This window comes from Podarcis erhardii, assembly GCF_964252035.2.
Source record: "Podarcis erhardii genome assembly, chromosome: 10".
In the NCBI taxonomy this organism is placed as follows: domain Eukaryota; kingdom Metazoa; phylum Chordata; class Lepidosauria; order Squamata; family Lacertidae; genus Podarcis; species Podarcis erhardii.
This window is the reverse complement of record NC_138500.1, coordinates 67,358,715-67,378,160: the sequence shown is the minus strand read 5'-3', so window position 1 is coordinate 67,378,160 and position 19,446 is coordinate 67,358,715. Positions and strand designations below refer to the sequence as shown.

The 19,446-nt window shown below is 40.6% G+C and overlaps 1 protein-coding gene across 6 annotated transcripts in view; it reads left to right on the top strand.

Moving 5' to 3' along the window:
* The window catches only part of CPNE8 (copine 8), a 63,799-nt gene extending 46,049 nt beyond the window's left edge, over positions 1 to 17,750 (top strand). For 4 of the 6 annotated variants that reach the window (XM_081877971.1, XM_081877972.1, XM_081877973.1 and 1 more), the window contains 9 exons: positions 2,341 to 2,394; positions 3,257 to 3,318; positions 5,626 to 5,672; positions 6,466 to 6,647; positions 7,192 to 7,319; positions 10,469 to 10,571; positions 14,080 to 14,137; positions 14,681 to 14,754; positions 16,015 to 17,750. In XM_081877971.1, the coding sequence (XP_081734097.1) occupies positions 2,341 to 2,394; positions 3,257 to 3,318; positions 5,626 to 5,672; positions 6,466 to 6,647; positions 7,192 to 7,319; positions 10,469 to 10,571; positions 14,080 to 14,137; positions 14,681 to 14,754; positions 16,015 to 16,203 (897 nt within the window). In that variant the 3' untranslated portion in view covers positions 16,204 to 17,750. Of the gene's footprint in view, positions 1 to 2,340; positions 2,395 to 3,256; positions 3,319 to 5,625; positions 5,673 to 6,465; positions 6,648 to 7,191; positions 7,320 to 10,468; positions 10,572 to 13,305; positions 13,364 to 14,079; positions 14,138 to 14,680; positions 14,755 to 16,014 lie in introns of all 6 variants that reach the window. The other 2 variants (XR_014160509.1, XM_081877975.1) reach the window with 2 other exon arrangements.
* Positions 17,751 to 19,446: the final 1,696 nt, after the last annotated feature.

Below are 19,446 nucleotides of genomic sequence, written 5' to 3'. Positions count from 1 at the left end.
CCTAGGTACTTTACCTTTTTAACCATAGTTAGTTCTGTTTCTCTCTGAAACCGTTCTGACTCTATGTCTGTCAAATTTTTCCCCAGCACCTTGGTTTTCTGTTTGTTTAATTTAAATCCCGCCACCCGACCAAAGTCCTGAATCAATTGTAATACTCTTTTCGTACTAGATTCTGGCTCCTGCAGGGTCAAAACTAGGTCATCTGCAAAAGCTTTAAGTTTGTATTGTTTCGCTCCGACCTGAATCCCTTCCACCAACCGGTCCCCTCTAATCATGTTCAAGAGCACCTCCAGAACCGAGATAAATAACAGAGGGGAAATCGGGCAGCCTTGTCGTGTTCCTTTTTCAATTTTGAACTCTTCTGTAACCACATTGTTAACTATCAATTTGGCCTTTTGTTCTGAATATATTGCATCAATCCCATTCTCAAACCCCCGTCCCACTCCCATTTCTTTCAAATTTCCCTTCATAAATTTCCAAGAAATATTATCAAAGGCCTTCTCCGCATCTATAAAAATTAACACTGCTTTTGTATTTATGTCTGTTTGCAAAAGTTCCAAAATGTCAATAATGTTCCTAGTATTGGCAAACATATGTCTACCTGGGAGAAAGCCTGCCTGGTCTTTATGAATTACTTCATTAAGAACTCTTTTAAGTCTACTTGCCAAAATGTCTGCAAATATTTTGTAATCCACATTCAGAAGGGAGATGGGACGATAGTTTTTGAGTTGTGTCTTTTCAGTTTCAGATTTTGGTATCAATGTGATAAAGGCTTCCTTCCACGATTCCGGCGCCTTCTTCCCTTCCATAATTTCATTACAGACCTCCATCATTGGTTGGATCAGATAGTCTTTTAATGTCTTATAATACTTGGAAGTCAAGCCATCTGGCCCTGGAGATTTGCCCAGTTGCATGTTCTGAATGGCTTGTTCAATCTCTTGTTGTGTTATTTTGTTGTTCAGGATTAATCTGTTTTTTTGTGACAACTTTGTTAGTCCATTTCTTTCCAAAAATTGTTTAATCTCAGCCTCATCTTGCGGCCCTTGAGTGTATAATTTTTTGAAGTATCTCTGGAAGCACTTTCTAATTTCCATGGGGTTCTGGATGTTTCTTCCTTCAATTTCTAGATTTGTAACTGTATTTAATTTCTGTCTCTTCTTCAACTGCCAAGCAAGCAGTTTCCCACATTTATTCGCCGATTCAAAAGTTTTTTGTTTCATTAATTTAATCTTCCATTCTATTTCCTGGTTTATCAATTTGGAATATTGTGCTTGATATAGTTTAATTTCTCTCAGAATCGGCTGTGACTTCGGATTTGATCTTAATTTCTTCTCCAATTCTTTAATTTTCTGCAAGATCTTATCTTTCCTTTCGTTTTGTGTCCTTTTCTTTACGGCGTTCTGTTGTATCAAGAACCCCCTCATCACAGCTTTGCTTGCGTCCCAGATAGTTCTTTTTTCCACCGTAGTGTTCATATTTATCTCGAAATAATCCTTCAGAGTTTTTTGGGCCTTCTTAATAATCTCCTGGTCTCTAAACAAGCTATCATTCATCTTCCATCTAAAGGAGCCGGTTGGCAAAAGTGTCATATCCATCTTCAGCGCGTTATGGTCGGAGCAGGTCTTTGGGCAGATTTCCACTTTTCTAACCTTGGGTGCCAGACCTCTAGTTATCCATATTTGGTCGATTCTTGTCCAAGTCAGCTGGGCTTCAGAGAAGAATATTCCCTCTCTTCCCAGGGGGTTCTTGGTCCTCCAAAGCCGACATAAATTCAAACTGAGCTCCCCTTATGCTTTGCCTCCCTGCAAGCCTCACTCATTTCTTCCTGCATGCCCCTAGACATGAACAAGGCTTCCTTTGAATGTTTCTTTCCCTGCCACTAATAAGATTGATTCCAGTGACAAGAATGGGTGGAACACTATTTTTTATTCAATCCAGTGAAGGGCTTTTTAGCTTAGCTAGTGGAATGACTGCCTCTGTTACAAGTCAGTGAGGAAGATGGGGGTGATGGAAAACAGGGAGCATTCCTTATAAAATCTTTTAATATCAGTTTGCCCTGATGTACACATAACTGTGAGCAGCAGCAAAATGCATCTCAGGGGTCTTGCCAGGGTCATACACATTTCCCTGTCAAATGGGTTGTGCTGGGTTAGGGAGGTGTTTGAAATGTTCATGTAGGGAAGATGGAGTTCATTCATTCATTAAGCCTTTATTGGCATAATGAAGATGGAGTTTAGAAGCAGGGAGCGTGGCAGACTTAAAAAAATGTGAGTCTTAAAAATATAAAGAGATTTGTGTTGACAAGCAGAAAAGTTAACGTGCCTGCATTTTCTTTTCTAGGTTATAAACCCAAAGAAAAGGGCAAAAAAGAAAAAATATGTTAATTCAGGAACAGTTAAGTAAATCATTTCTTCATTATTGTTTTTCTATCCTTCCCAGCACATATTGAAGTGAAATATATCTAAGTAAGCGTTATCTGGGCAAGAAGTTCTCTAAATAAGACAGGTGTTGTATTATGAGAAGAACTTGCTTTTTTTGTTATCAAACTATAGATGAGCTGGTTCATTTTTTATCGAAAATGTGCTTTCCCTGGGAATTAAATAGCCAGTGTTAAAGTTCACAGGTGAGTGCTTGAAGCTCCTGGACTGAATAGTGTTGGTTTAACTGAAGCTGATTGTGTCTTCTGAACACTTTAGAAGTGAAGTGTAAATGGTTGTTACTTTGTTGAAACTTTAGCTCCTGGCTAAAGACTAGGAGCAAGAAGGTCATGGCATCTTTTGCTTTGTTCACAGAGCAATAGGTATAGCCAAAGAATTCTTAATTTGGCTTTGGTAATAAATTTGACCAGACAGTGACGCTTTAAAAAAGTAATTCATGGAATGATCCAGCCAGTCTCTGAATGCATAGATACATGTGCACAGCTCAGTGTATATATGAATAGTTTGGCTCTTATAAGAGGGTTGGTAAGGGAGGTGAATTGGTGGAAGGGAATCTGCCAAGTGGAACAGCTTGTATATAAAGAAGCGGGAAGAGAAGTTACGGTGGAGACTCATAGATATTGTGAGTGCTGGGGTGAGAGAAGTGTGTGGAGTGGGGTTGGGGATACCAATACATGTCATTTCCACACAAAACCATCTTTGCTTCAGTTTATTGGATAAGTTTAAAATTAATTCTAAAATACAGTACAGAAACTTCTATATTTGTGGCTGTTTTGAAGGTTGATGTTTATTACTTGTTCTGTGTCACTTGCTCTCAGGTAACGTTACTTTCCTTCCTAGTGGAAACCGAAGTTTCATTTCTTGATTATATTAAAGGCGGGTAAGTGATTCATTTATAATACTGGTATCACAAAGGTTTTAAATTTCTCTGTTTACAATTATTTGTATCCCACCTTTCATTGCAAATTCCAAATTCATTACAAATCATTCCAAGGCAGCTTACAAGTACCATTAAGTTACATATTTTTAAAACATTGTAAATAATATTATTCTATTAATATTGCCCTTCCCACAGGCTGTTGATGGTATAGATCACGCTATGCGGGAGGAGGGGAAAGTCTGGCAAGAGTAGAACCGCTCTCTCCTGTGAATTGATATTGCTGAGCTGGCCTTCGGTTGAAAGGTTTTCGCCTTTCAGGCAATAGCACATGATTTTTAGGTGTTTCAATAGAGCTGTTTGTCACAGCTTGGGTAGAAACGTCACTGGGTAAAAGATAAAAGGGGACCCTCGTAATGAGTCCTGAGAAGCTGCACCAGTTCTCAGTGGGCAAAGCGTGGCGCCACTCCTCTCAGGTTACCAGCCAGATTCCAGTCACATGGTCTGCAGCGTCTCCACCCCCATCATTCAGCCCGGACACTGAGGTCCAGTGCCGAGGGCCGCCTGGCTGTTCCCTCAACTGTGAGAAGCCCAAGTTACAGGAAACCAAGCAGAGGGCCTTCTTGGTGGTGGCACCCGCCCTGTGGAACGCCCTCCCACTAGATGTCAAAGAGAAAAACAACTACCAGACTTTTAGAAGACATCTGAAGGCAGCCCTGTTTAGGGAAGTTTTTAATGTTTGATGCATTGCTGTATTTTAATATTTTGGGGAAGCCCAGCCAGATGGGCACGGTATAAATAAATAAATTATTATTATTATTATTATTATTATTATCATCATCATCATCATCATTAATCTAGTCAGCTGCCATGGCATTCCCTGGCAGACATACTGGGGGCTTTTAAAATGCTGGGGGTCGGCAGCAAAGCCCTCTTGTCCCCGGAGCTTGTGGGGCGGGAGGTGGGGAGAAGGGCTTTTCTTCCCACCGCTAGCCTTCAGAACAGCCTTCTGAAGGCTGGCGGTGGGAAGAAAAGCCCTTGCCCCCCCCCCTCCAGCCTTCAGAAGAGGTTGGGGGACAGACTGTCCCCGGACCTGGTCTGAAGGCGGTTTTCATAGGAACGCATTGATTGATTTTCAATGCATTCCTATAGGAAACCGTGCTTCGCAAGACGAAAAACTCGCAAGAAGAAAAAACTTGCGGAACGAATTAATTTCGTCTTGCGAGGCACCACTGTATACTCGAGTATAAGCCGACTTTTTCAGTGCATTTTTTATGCTTATACTCGGCTTATACTCAAGTGAGGGTCCTTTCCAGCTGCTCCTTCCTACTCCGCCTTTGCCGCTGTCATTGTTGTCGGAGAAGGCACAAGCAGCCCAAAAGCAGCCCTTTGGGGCTGCCTGTTCTTCCTCTGCCGCTGCCACCACCACCAGGTTTGTGGTGTGGTGAACCAGCTAATACTCAAGTCAATAAGTTTTCCCAGTTTTTTGTGCTAAAATTAGGTGCCTTGGCTTATATTTGGGCTGGCTTATACGCGAGTATATACAGTAATTCCTTTTTTAAAAATTTGAACTGTCACTTCTTAATTGTGGCCTGCTACTTTAAATTTATATGTACCCTTTAAATTGTGAAATGCTCAAGATATTTAAGCATATTGCATTAGAGAAGTTACTCTTTTAAATTAGCAATTTAATAGGAAATACTGAATACTGTACTGCAGTCCCATACATGTCTGCTATGAGGGAGGCTTGCAAGGTGGCGACAAAGGAGACAAAGGCCTTTTTCAGTTGTGGCTCCCTATCTTTGGAATGATCTCCCCAGTGAGGTCTGCCTAGTGCCATCATTAACATGTTTTTGGCACCTGGTAAAAACATTTATCTTTGCCCAGGCATTTGATGGAATGTGATTATTTGCTGCCAAAGTTCTTCATTGCTATTTTATTGAGTGTGTTCTATGGTTTTAATTGTAATGTTCTCCTAGCCTAGCCTCGGTTTTGTTATGCTTTATGTTTAAAAAATTGATGAATCCCTACGAGTATTTATAAAGCAAGCAATTAAGAATTTAAAATAATACTAATACTTGTAAGTCAGTGCTGTTGTGTTTATTGGAGCTTATTCCTAGGTATGCATGTATATAATTACAAAGTAATGTTATAGTATAACCTTTTTGATGCTCTTTGGCAGTTCTGTGTATCGTTAACATGCACATTTGTCTAAGTGACATTTTATTGGTTTTTCTTGATTCATTACTCCTCATATAGCAACTTACATCTTCAGGTAGTTCACATTTATTTGTTTACTTCATTTCACAGGACTCAAATAAATTTCACTGTGGCTATTGATTTCACAGCTTCGAATGGTAAGTATTGGTTTGTTTATATTAAATTGAGTATCCGCACAGTATTTGTGAACTGTTTTGGCATTATATTTTTCATTTTGCTTGTCCTATCGTGGAGAGACTCTAGTGAGAATACGTTTTGAAGATTTGGATCCAAATATTTATGTGAAAGAAAAAGACCCTTGTTTTATGTGTCGGGGGCCCCCACTTTTTTGTTCTCTATATTTCATCCCCCTCCCATATCCATTACAATACTGTTCAGATGGTCTCTCAGGAGGTGCAGAAGACTGCAGCTGGAGCAGGGGGCAAATTCTGTGGGCATAACTCTTCTCACAGAAATTAGGATTCCACCCACTCTAGAGAGGGAAAATGGGTTTCTTTAGGCTGTCTTTTGTTGTAAAAAATATTGTGTATATCTGTAAACCACAGTCACAATCTGTAGTGCAAAATACCAAGCTGAGCATTCTAGCTTTAAAAAAAATAGCAGTCCATGCCACTTTTGGAAATCCAGAGCTGTTGCTAATGTTGTTTTGAAGGGCTATGCTTCAAAAAAAAGTCACACAAAGCATGCACAGTTTCTTCAGCATGCCAGAAACTATGGAATTTTCCTCACTATACACCTAAATAATCCAAATAAAAAAGAATATTTAGAGCAAACACTTAAATCCAAATTCATCATAGGAAACACACTGTATTTCATACCTGAATTAATACTTAAGACAGAGCTAGTGTGGAATCTCATATATTGATACTGTAAGGCATACTGCTTAACACGTTCACAAACCCATCTCAACAATGTGTTTTGTTTCAACAGGTAACCCTGCACACCCAACCTCGCTCCATTATATGAACCCATACCAGCTGAATGCTTACGGCATGGCGCTGAGGGCAGTAGGGGAAATAATTCAAGACTACGATAGTGACAAAATGTTTCCAGCTCTAGGTTTTGGTGCAAAATTGCCGCCAGACGGAAGAGTGTCTCATGAGTTTGCCTTGGTAAGGAATGGTTCTATCATTTTTCAATTGTATATACCGTATTTTTCGCTCTATAAGACGCACCAGATCACAAGACACACCTAGTTTTTGGAGGAGGAAAACAAGAAAAAAAAAATCTGAATCTCAGAAGCCAGAACAGCAAGAGGGATCGCTGTGCAGTGAAAGCAGCAATCCCTCTTGCTGTTCTGGCTTCTGGGATAGCTGCGCAGAATGCATTTGCCCCATAAGACGCACACACATTTCTCCTTACTTTTTAGGAGGGAAAAAGTGAGTCTTACAGAGCAAAAAATACGGTATTTAAAAATTCCTCTTTGCCAGTGTTTCATGGTTCCTCATATATATATTTGTGGATCCATTTGTGCTCAGATTCATTCATTTTTAAGAGTAATGTAGAAAATATTGGCCTTTTTTCTGCTATATATGTTTGCATTTTAATCATGAGATGTACCGGAGGTTGTGTCAGCCTCCTGCTATCGGGTAAGGGGTATACACAGCATTCCTATAAGCAAGAATTAATACTTTGTCCCTGTGTTTTTCCTTACAGAATGGAAACCCTCAAAATCCTTACTGCAGTGGAATAGATGGTGTAATGGAAGCATACTACATGAGTCTAAAATCTGTACAGCTTTATGGACCAACAAACTTTGCTCCTGTTATTAATCATGTAGCAAGGTAATGGTTACATTAATTATTCTGGGAAAATTCAGCACAATGACTGTATGTTGAGTTGATGTCAGTCACCAAAAACAAAAAGGGGGAAATATATTAGCTGTTTGAGGGACACAGGTGGTGTTGTGGGTTAAACCACTGTGCCACTTGGGCTTGCCAATCGAAAGGTCAGTGGTTCGAATCCCTGCAACAGGGTGAGCTGTGCTTTCAAACTGCCAACCTAGCAGTTTGAAAGCACACAGTGCAAGTAAATAAATAGGTACTGCTCCAGCGGGAAGGTAAACAGCGTTTCCATGCGCTTCTCTGGTTTTGCCAGAAGCAGCTTAGTCATGCTGGCCACATGACCCGGAAAAACTGTCTGTGGAAGCGGACAAACGCTGGCTCCCTCTGCCTGTAAAGCAACTGGACTTAATTGTCAGGGGTCCCTTTACCTTTATATTAGCTGTTTAACATTTTCCTAATCTCTCTAGCCAGTGGGTTGGTCCAAGGACATGTTGGGACAGCCCCATGGTTTTCATGACAGCCGTGAAGTCCTGGGCAACCCCAGATTTAGTGGCTTCAGTGAGAGGCCAATAGCTCTGCAGGTTCTCAAGACTATATCCGAGACCACCTCAGGCAGGGGGCAAGTGGTAAAGCAAGAGAATCCCTAATCTGTCTTGAGTGCCTAATGCAAAGCCACACACACTCTAGATTGCCACTCAAGCAGACAGGATACCTGGAGACAGAGCTCAAGTTCCTATAGACTAAAGTGTTGGGATACTGCCAGGGAGATAAAGCCCATCATGGCCCCCACGTCGCCTCTGGACGATCCATCGATCTCCCGTAGATACAGTATCAGCAATTAGTGACACAAGCTCCAGAAAATAGCTTGCCACATTCCAGAGCTGATGCACGCTCTATCAGCAGAATAGAACAACGAAAGATGCACGCAGGAGAGCATTATTTAGGAGTTTATTCAGCGTTGGTCAGAGCAAAGGAAAAAACATGACTGCCTGCTTGTGTGTTCAGGCACAGAGAGAGAAACGAAAGCAGTAACACAACAGAAACATCCTGTGAACAGGAAATACACAGACTCTGTGACTCACAAAGCCTGCTCCCTTTTAAGGTGGAACGGAAATATCCTAACATTAACACCCCTTCCCTGACCCTCAAGACCTGCTCACCCACCCAAGCCTCAGTAATACAAACCAGATCAAACTCCACATCCCCATCGACAATCAAATCATGGTTAAGGGAAAACTCTCTTAAAGCAGACCTGGCATTAAGTAAGTTCCTCCTGAGTAAAGAAAGGGCTAGCACACAGCATAATCACCAGTTGTCTGTGCTCCATTCCCCCCTCACCTGGCTTGCCCATTCTCTCTCAGTATACCTTCCCCTTTCCCCAGACCTCTGCAGTTGTGGGACTGCCACCTCTTCCCAGTTGACATTGTCCTGAAAGGTAAAGGGACCCCTGACCGTTAGGTCCAGTCGCAGACGACTCTGGGGTTGCGGTGCTCATCTCGCTTTATTGGCCGAGGGAACAGCTTCCGGGTCATGTGGCCAGCATGACTAAGCCGCTTCTGGCGAACCAGAGCAGCGCACGGAAACGCCGTTTACCTTCCCACCAGAGCGGTGCCTATTTAACTACTCGCACTTTGACGTGCTTTCGAGCTGCTAGGTTGGCAGGAGCAGGGACCGAACAACGGGAGCTCACCCTGTTGCAGGGATTCGAACCGCCGACTTTCTGATCGGCAAGTCCTAGGCTCTGTGGTTTAACCCACAGTGCCACCCGCGTCCCGACATTGTTCTAGACACATGATAAAAGATGAAACAGAAGCAGAGAAGCAACAAAACAAACCTTAGGTTGATTAAACAAGATACAACTTAGCAAGATAGTCTACATCACTGAATCTACCCCAGTCATTAGATGTTAGGGAGGTGGCTGTTGCACTTCTGCCCTCTCCAGAGGGTCAGCTCTCCTTTGGTGTCTCTCCCCTCTGCCCCACTCCCCTGGGATGGTGCTGCCCATTTCAGCTCAGGAAAAGATACAGCCACTCCCTCAGAAGTCAAGCCCAGGCCCAGGGCTCTTAGCCAAGAAGGGGCAGGAAAGTCTCTCTCTGCTGGCCAGTGGTCGAAAAGGCCAGCTTTCTTCGGAACAGAGCATGCAGACAGTTGCGGAATGTTACAGTGGCACCTCGGGGTAAGAACTTAATTCGTTCTGGAGGTCAGTTCTAAACCTGAAACTGTTCTTAACCTGAAGCACCACTTTAGCTAATGGGGCCTCCCGCTGCCGCCGCACAATTTCTGTTCTCATCCTGAAGCAAAGTTCTTAACCCGAGGTACTATTTCTGGGTTAGCGGAGTCTGTAACCTGAGGCACCACTGTACTAGAAAAGTTTACCTTCTGCAATTATGGTCTGCTTCTGCACCCCCCCCCCAAAAAAATACCAGACTTCCAGCTTATGGTAATCATAAGCAATTTAGGAGTTACAGGTAGGTAGCCGTGTTGGTCTGCCATAGTCAAAACAAAATAAAAAAATTCCTTCCAGTAGCACCTTAAAGACCAACTAAGTTAGTTCTTGGTATGAGCTTTCGTGTGCATGCACGGTGTATCTGAAGAAGTGTGCATGCACACGAAAGCTCATACCAAGAACTAACTTAGTTGGTCTTTAAGGTGCTACTGGAAGGAATTTTTTTATTTTGTTTCAATTTAGGAGTGGAAGACTTATTTGGTTTTATTAAGGAAAACCATGAGGCCACTATTATATTGGCCCACCCACCAAAAGCTCACATTATGTGCAATACATGTAACACTGCCCCAAACCCTGGCTTAGCTCAGCATGGCTCAGGAGCAAGAAAAGGATCAGGAAGGAGCAAACCCAGCTTTAAATTCTTTAAGAGCCTGCATGTTCACATGCCCCAGGTAAATTTGGCTTACCATGTAAGCCAGACCATTGTATGCCATGTACTCTTAAATATAGATAGGTGGACTTGATGAATAAATACACCAGTTTCTAATGATGTCTTGGTTAATAAACACACTACTACCTGTCATTTTGAATGTTTTGTTTCAGTTTTTAGTTTGTGTCTGTAGTACATAGATTTAAAAGCAATCTGAAAGTTTTATATTCTCATATTAAAACTGTAATTGTGTTTGTATGTGTTTTGTTTTAGATATGCTGCCTCAATAAAAGATGGCTCCCAGTATTTTGTTCTTCTCATTATTACAGATGGGGTCATTTCTGACATGGCTCAAACTAAGGAGTCTATTGTGAATGTAAGTTATGTTTAAACTTGATCTTGAAAATACTTGAAAAGTAGAATACATACTGTATTTTCCACTGGGCAACCACTCATTGCCCTGGGTATTTCTGTCTCATTAACGTTTTCACGTTCCTTTGTATTTGAATACCCTGACCGTTCCTGTTCTTTTGTCAAATGTCAGCTAAGTAGATTCACTGAATTTTTTTGTAATTATCTTTATTAAACTTATTATTAAACTAAATACAAATTTAAAATAAATAAAACAAAGGGTTAATTATTAACATTACAGACGTAGGACAGCTCAATAACGATATGTACCAATACTATGTTTCTCCTTTATATTTTCTATAATTTATATAATCTATAATTTATCAAGGTTGGTGGGGCAGGCATTAACCCTTAACACCCATTGAAATGACTAAATGAGGTTCACTAATGTCAGTAGATCTATTCTGAGTAAAACTTAGTTGAATGCCACCAGAATAAGTATCTGAAGTATTTAATAATGAATCATTTATAACCCATATTTTCAGCCAACTATTTCAGAGCAGGATATAGCAAAATTCAGCCTAAAATGCAACGACAATAGAATAAGTTAATAGTGCACAGCCTTTGAAAGCTACCATGTTTTAACTTGGCACTGAAACATACCAGTCGTCTGAGCCCCCAGTGACAAAGCTTGATCTAGTAGTCCCTTCAAGGATAGAACAACCCCTTCAAGAACAGGTCGTCTGCCTAATTCCAAGACCACGATACCCCAGTTTGTCAAGATTCAACCTCAACCCTCATCCAGCCCATGATAGCATTCAGGCATTGATCCAAGATGGTCCCATATGGCCTCATCTGACTCGGATCACAGGGAGAAATAGAGTTGGCAAAATTAATATTTTTTGTCCCCTACTGCCTTCACGGTCCTGGTTTTTGCTTAGGCATTTGGTGGGTGACAGAAGGTATATATCCTGTCTTCCATCACTTAAAGCACCTTAAAATACAAAGCTCCAATCCTGTACATACTTACCCGGGTGGAATCTACACACATATAAAAAAAAAAAGTTCAGAAAATGCTTTTTAAAAAGCATTTTGAAAAATACGTCAAATTTTCCATAAGGCTCATCATTGACATCTAGTGTCACATTGTATATTGCACTTAAAACATGCTTAAAACGTTTTATTTGCAGCTGTATATCTGAGTCCCCAGTTGTACTCAGTGGGACTTTTTCTCTGAATTGGTATGTATCCATTCACCTCCTTGGGGGCAGTTGACATCATGCCATCAGGTGGAAATAGTGTTTCCCCTAGCATCTGAAGGCACAAATTGCTGCTGTCATGGAAAAAAAAGAAAAACTTGAGGCATTGCCATGCCAACCCCAGCTAGTTTCAATTTCTCCCTTCACCAGCTGAATTGTCAGCTTCAACTCCCTGCTCTTGTTGTCAGCTCAGGCCTGTTACTTATCTTATTTTGTGGTAATTTATGTGTGTTGGTGACTCCCTTTCCTCCTACCCTTTGTCTGACTGTACTCACACACACACCCCCAACTCAGGGTTTGGGGGTTTTTGTTCCTTCTCCACTTGCTGCCATTTTCTCTTCTCACCTTCTTCTGCTTTTTCTTTCTCTGCTCCCTTTCTTGCCTGTTCAATATATTAAGAATAAAAAGGACCCTGTGTGTGCATTTTCTCAGTCTCTCCTCCACTCAACTCTACTTCGCTGGGCTAGTTTCCAGCTTGGCAGGTTCTAGGGGGAGGTTAATAAGAAATTGTCTCCCCAACCCGTTGGAGATCCTTCAGATTTCCAAGAGGACTCTACTACTGGTTTTATTGTCTTAGATATGGAGGAGGATTGAATGGGGAATCAGATACTGAAGAAGCCTTTTAAAGTCATTTTACCCTGCCTCTTGGTGCAAGAAAATCTCCTCAGCAACTTTAGCTAGATGGTTAAAAGCCTCCATTGCTTTAGCTTATAAAAGTTTGCATTTTTATTCCCCCAGCCAAAATTATGGCCCATTCAACTAGGGCTACTTTACCTGCATTTTCTCTGAATGCTTCTCTACAGGAGATTTGTTGGGCAGCCACCTTGGCTAGACCCAAAAGCTTTATTAAATAGTATAAAGTGGGTGCTTCTGCCTCCAGAGGCATCCTTTGGGAGGTCCTGCTGAACCCACACACAGCCAATAGTTCATGCATAGATATCCCACTCTATATGGTTCAGTTTGAGTATGTCCCATCAGATGCCACGACATGCTTGGAAAGATAACAATGTTACTTATCCTTGAAGGGTTCTTTTACATCCATGTAATATGGCATCAGGGTCTCACCCCTTTTTCCAGACTGCCTTTCTCACTACGCATGATTGGCTTATTTCATATTCTTTATACAATATTTGCTTGTGTTCCCTGGGCAGGGATTGTCTTGTGTTTGTCTTTGTTCATGTCACTGTTCTGCTTTGGCCTCTATTACCCCGGCTTATCAGCATAGAAACTGGCTGGGATTGGCATGGTAACGCCTGTAAGTTTTTTCCAATTAGAGTACAGTGGACGCTCGGGTTGCGAACGCGATCTGTACAGGATGCACGTCCACAACCCGCAGCGGCACGTTTGCACATGCGCGGGTTGCGATCCGGCACTTCTGCGCATGTGCAAAGCGCGATTTGGCGCTTCTGCGCATGTGCGACCACCGAAACCCAGAAGTAACCCATTCCAGCGTCTGTAACCTGAGGTATGACTGTAGTGATTTCTGCCTTCAACCACTAGGGGGTGCACCATTCCCACCTGACGTCATGTTACATGCATGTAAAAGAACCTTACATAGGTAAGTAGCAATGATATCTTCTCCTTACCAGGCACCCAAAGGAAGCCTGGCCTGTGTGAGAGAAGAAGCAGTAACTTTCCTGTAGTTCTGAGTTTAGGTTTCTTCCACAAACTTTTAGGTTTAGGTTTCTTCCACAAACTTGGTTTAGAGTAAAAAGTGACAGAAAGTGCCCTTTCTGTCTGTCCTTGGATTGAAACACATTACCATTTTTTTGGCATCTGAGACAGACGTACAGATGTTTAGCACAATTCAGTCAAACTTCAGCTGCTTCTGGTGCAATTGATATCAGGGGTATATGCTGAGTTCTCTCCCAGGATCTTAAACCTTAATTTTGCCTGGATGGTGCCTAGTGTTTGTTTGAATAACACAGTAAAAGCAAAATAGCCAGGTTGTTGCTGCAAACAGGTAAAAAAAAATGTGCAAGAAAGAGAGTATATGTAGATTATTTTTCCAGCATAATTTTACTTCAGCTACTCCCTAGCCATCAAACCGCTTTTAAACTCCCTCCCAAATAACTGAGAAAGAGGAGCTGAATCATACATATGTATATAAAATGTTTTATGGATCACAGGTGTGTATTCAAATGTGATCTTTTCATCTATGATTGAAGGTAATGTTGTGTACCACAATTAGATTGTACATACCTGCATCACACATGACGCTGGGAGTTGCTTTTATCTTTAAATTATGTGACAATGTTCATATATCTTTTTCAGGCTTCAAAGCTTCCGATGTCCATAATAATAGTAGGAGTTGGCCCAGCTGAATTTGACGGTGAGCATCCTCAGTTTCAGAATGCTTTTCTTGGAAGGGGTCCCCGGAATTAGGGTCCCATTCACAGCATCACTTAAACGGCAATTTATCTTTCTTTTGTAGCTGATACTCCATTTTTCTTAGCAAAATGAACTCAAAGCAGCCTATGTGATAAAACATACATCACTCCATGCTCTGCTAACTTCCAGATTTAATTGAGGTTGCCTTTGGAAGATGGCATGGAAATGTTAACTGGTCCAAAACACAGCAGCCATATTACTGGGTGGGGCTCCCTTGAGAACTCATATAATCTCTATTTTAAAACAGCTGTAGATGTTCAGGATCTTGTGTTTGTGAATAATGGAAGGATCACATTTTCTAGCAATACAGTTGAATTGCCTAATTTGGGTGAAACACCCAAACCTAATTGCTTGCTTCTTATTTCAAAAGTTCAATTGGGCCATAAAGTCCTATGTAAATAAATAACAAAACAAAAAACTAGGTGTTTTTCATATGGCCTTTGTTGAACAGATTAAATGAAACAATGACTCTGTCTTTTTTCAGCTATGGAAGAATTGGATGGTGATGAAGTCAGACTCTCCTCAAGAGGAATGTATGCAGAAAGAGATATTGTACAGGTGAGAGAAAGCACTTCTGTCTAGCAGATTTTTTATATGCTTAGAGTACACATAATGTATGTATGGGACGCGGGTGTGCTGTGGTCTAAACCACAGAGCCTAGGACTCGCCAATCAGAAGGTCAGCGGTTCGAATCCCCGTGACGGGGTGAGCTCCCGTTGCTCGGTCCCTGCTCCTGCCAACCTAGCAGTTTGAAAGCATGTCAAAGTGCAAGTAGATAGATAGGAGCCGCTCCGGCGGGAAGGTAAATGGTGTTTCTATGCGCTGCTCTGGTTTCGCCAGAAGCGGCTTAGTCATGCTGGCCACATGACCCGGAATAACTCACTGTGGACAAACGTCGGCTCCCTCAGACAATCAAGTGAGATGAGCGCCGCAACCCCAGAGTCGTCCGCGACTGGACCTAACGGTCAGGGGTCCCTTTACCTTTCCCTTTTTCAAATGTATGTATACAGGTTGGCTTACTCTTCAGGAAACCAGGCTGGCAGGTTCTAGATAGCAAGGACAATTCAAAGTGCTGGTCACACTTTTAAAGCGCTATATAATTTTGAACTGAGGTATTTTAAGGTGACTTTCTGATGCCTAAAACCTGCTCACCTGTTGTGATCATCACTGCCATTCCTGCTCCATGTCCCATCACCGCCAGAGGTGCAATTTGGCAGTGACCCCAGACAGGATCTTTTCAGAAGCAGCACCTAGGGTTTGTAACTTGCCTACTGGACATTCGGTTAGCCCCTATTTATAAGCATTCCAGTATTATATGAAAGTAGCTTTGTTTCATCAAGTCTTTAGCATGGAGTAACATTTTCCTAGTTTGGTGTTTTGATATTTTGCTGCTCTGTACTTGTTTTTCCACATGTAGATTTATTTATGTTTTGATACTGTGATATTTTTATTTTTATGTTGTATGTTAGTATGAAGGCCTTCAACAGAAAAGCCTAAAAATACCAATGTGTAATACAATCAATGCTTTTTTCTGGGGGTACACATACTCCTAAACATTCTGTGAATCTAAGTTTGGCCTCATTGAGGGCCAGTATTTCAATATGAGTAGGAAAACGAGAGTACCCCTAAACATTTTTTAGAAAAAAAGCACTGAATATAATATGCATCTGCAAAAGATCTGAAATATTAAGATCATCTTACTTAGTTAAGTTTCAAAATAAATGACATCTTATTTTCAACCTTTGGTTTTCATTCTTTACGATGCCCCAACAGCAATGCTAAACAAATTCTCTCCCCCTCCCCTCCATTTCATTTCAGTTTGTACCGTTTCGGGATTACATTGACAGAAGCGGAAACCACATTTTAAGTATGGCCAGACTTGCTAGAGATGTCTTGGCTGAGATCCCAGACCAGTTTCTCTCCTATATGAGGGTGAGAGGAATCAAGCCATTGCCTGCGCCGCCTCCATACACCCCGCCTATTCATGTATTGCAGACTCAGATATGAGGACTCGGAATGCTGAATGCTTTTCACAAACCATAGAGCACTGTTAAGTGCAGTACAGTGGTGCACTTTAAGGAGCCAGCGAGCTGAAGCAAAGCGTTTTTCTTTGTATGCAGTAAAGGCTTCTGGTGACATTTGGAGCAAAATAACGTTAACTTCATATACCAAAATGTCCAACTTGGTTGCATGCGCAACTGAACAGCTTTTATGTAAGAGGAAGAAAATGGTGATGTCTGTTTCTGAGTTTTATTTTGTTTCTGACAGAATAAGCTACTATTGTCGTGTGTATTTTGGAGAAAGCACAAGTCACGGGTTCAACTCAGAAGTCCTTGTCTTTCCTGACTTAATATGTACATAAGATGTGAATGCAAATTCCTCTGTATCAATGTTTACATGTTACTACTTTTCAAACTTAACTACTTTTTATAATTATTCTTAACCTTAAGAATTTGGGATATTGACTTGTCTTCTATCTTGCAATAGTAAAATCCACAAGAGAAGCAATATCTCTTTGAATGATTGTCCAGATAAAAACTAATGCAAAACTGTGAGTAGAAATTGGGAGGCCAAACATATTTGTAGGTCTCAATAATGGAAACACCTCACGCAGGTGCTCGGTAATGAATCATCAGACGGATTTGGGAAGAAGCTTCCAAGATGTGAATACTGTAAGATTATTATTTTTTTGCAAGGTATTCCAGTTTCTGAAATAACTTGTGTTTACATTTTTTAAAGAATGATTATGCTGGCATAATAAATTTGACAACAACACAGTGTTATTCTAGGAAAGGGCAGCATCAACTTTTGAGTCCTGAAATTTGACTCATGCAATGTAATCTGTAGAGTCTCTTGCATAACAGCTGTAGAGCTTTGACAACCTAATTGCTTTCTGCAGGTTATTTTATTATGAGTGACTTGATGCTCTTATGCAAATTGCCAGTTGCTGTGAGGTTTGTCTAGATGGTCCATTCAAAGGGATGCTGGCACATTTTGAGTTATCTGTTGCCACAGTCACACCGCCATATAGGGCACACAAGTGGTAATGAATTAAATGTGTTAAAATTGCACAGCTATGTTGCTTTGTGCACAACTTTGTATATAGAACTACTCAAGTATTTTATTATATATGCCTGTTCTTATCCTAATTATCAAATGTTTTTGCATGTACAGTTTTTACACACAAAATAACACATTTTTGTGAGTATTTATGTCAAAACTTTTAATTAGAACAAATGGCCTTAAATCTCACAGATACCTTGGAAATGATTGTGAATTGCCTTCAGATACTGGAAAACATGTTTTACTTTTTTGTCAAAATTGTAATTGCCTTGTAATGTGTAGCTCTCTTATTTGACACATAACCTGTTTACTACTTTATTTACTACTATATATGTTATACAGACAAGTATTAAATTAAGGTGCATTTTTTAAGCATGAAAAGTTTTTTCTGGGAAAGTATATATACATGGCATTAATGGTATATAATCCTATGTAATACAGAATCTTCCATTTTTAAATATATTAAAGATCCTTAAAATATTCTCATACTGGATATGACTAATCAGTTTGCTCAAAGTAGCTAAATGCTCATCTTGGAAACTCATACTGCAAATGTTGGATCTGCAAAAATAAGAGAGCAGTTTGGGTAGAACTAGTAAAAGTTTCTAAAATCTTTGAGAGGTTCACAACTTTTTAGAATAAGCCTATCAGTGAGAAAGAAATGTTAAAAGAAAGTGGGGTTGCAGAGATTTCTGAGCATTGAACAGAACTTTTGATAAGATTCAGAGCTAGGCTAATACAGTCATTTTAGTGGATGAAACTTAATTTTTGCAAATTTCTGTGAGGGGTCTTAAAAATACATTTTGGGATATGAGGAATTCAAATCTATTATTTTTGTGATTGGACAACATTTAGCTCAGTAACTCGATATGTTTGATGAAGAAGCACATAAGCTGCTTTCAGAAGACCAACGAGATTTAATTTCACCTTCTGAAAATGTCAGGTAATGCTAAATAATAAATTAATGTAATATAATACAATATAATTATATAACATAACTACAAGTACAAACATAACTACAAGTACTTGGCAATCATTTTTACACACGTTTTACTTACCAAGCAAAACTGTATTAGTTTAACCAAAATATCTTTTGAATTTCTAATTCACATTGCAGTGGAACCTGGGGTTACGTACCAACTTTTTAGCAGCCCTACTTTTTGGAATTAAGAAAGTTGAAAATTCAACATGCCGTACTAAGCCATATATGTCTTCACCAGATATAAAATACCTCAGCAAAGCATCTTGTCTTTCTTGATTATTCTCCAGAAGGTTCCCAAAGGGGCTTCCCTCAGATTACATGTCATGTAATTTTAAGTACTCCACTTTCTCATTTGTGTTTCCATCAGAAACAAAAAGGCAATTTTCTAATGTGTCAGCTGAAATCTTTTCTCTGGTGTTCTATAATCTGATGTATGCTATAGGATGCAGAAAGCCTGTCACAAACTTCTCATATGATTTAATAATTGATTATTTCACTTAGTTCCTATGAAAACTACAGTCTTGTTATTTTAAGCTCTGTGTTGCAAATTCCATGTCAAATAAGATGTCTGCCTCATCAGCCTGGGGGGGGGGGCTTTTACTATCCATTTATAACCAGGCTTAGAAATGGGCCCGGGCGCATCATTTGCAACACTTTGTTCATGCAAGCCGCTTCCAGCTAAAGAGCGATTGAATGTGTCACACCCTGAGAGGCCAAGCTTGTTATAGATTACCATGATCACTCTCAAGGATCATGATACTATGGTTTCTCAGGCTTGCATGGAAAGAATTTAAAACAACACATTTGACCCGGCATACAGTCACGAATAATGCAGTGTGGAGTTGTGCATTTTCATTGTTACCTAACTGAATGGAGGTCTGATGGTGTCTGAAGGGGTTACAGGTGACCATAAATTCAAACTGCATCAGGTAAAAATCTGTTCATGACTGGTTCACCCAACTATGTCACTGCAGAAGACTCAATTTAAAGTGTGTGTTGTGACAGATACAATGTGGGATCCGTTAGGTGAAGTCCTTAGGCTATTTCCATCCAGGATTGGCCCAAGACATTTTGACAGCTGAGGAGTCTCCAAGGAGCTGTACATGGCAGTGGAAGTGAGCAATGCATTCCTAACAATCCCAATTCTGTCTTGAGTTCCTAACATATCAGGTAGGATGCCCCCATTTTTATCGGAGAAATGTTGG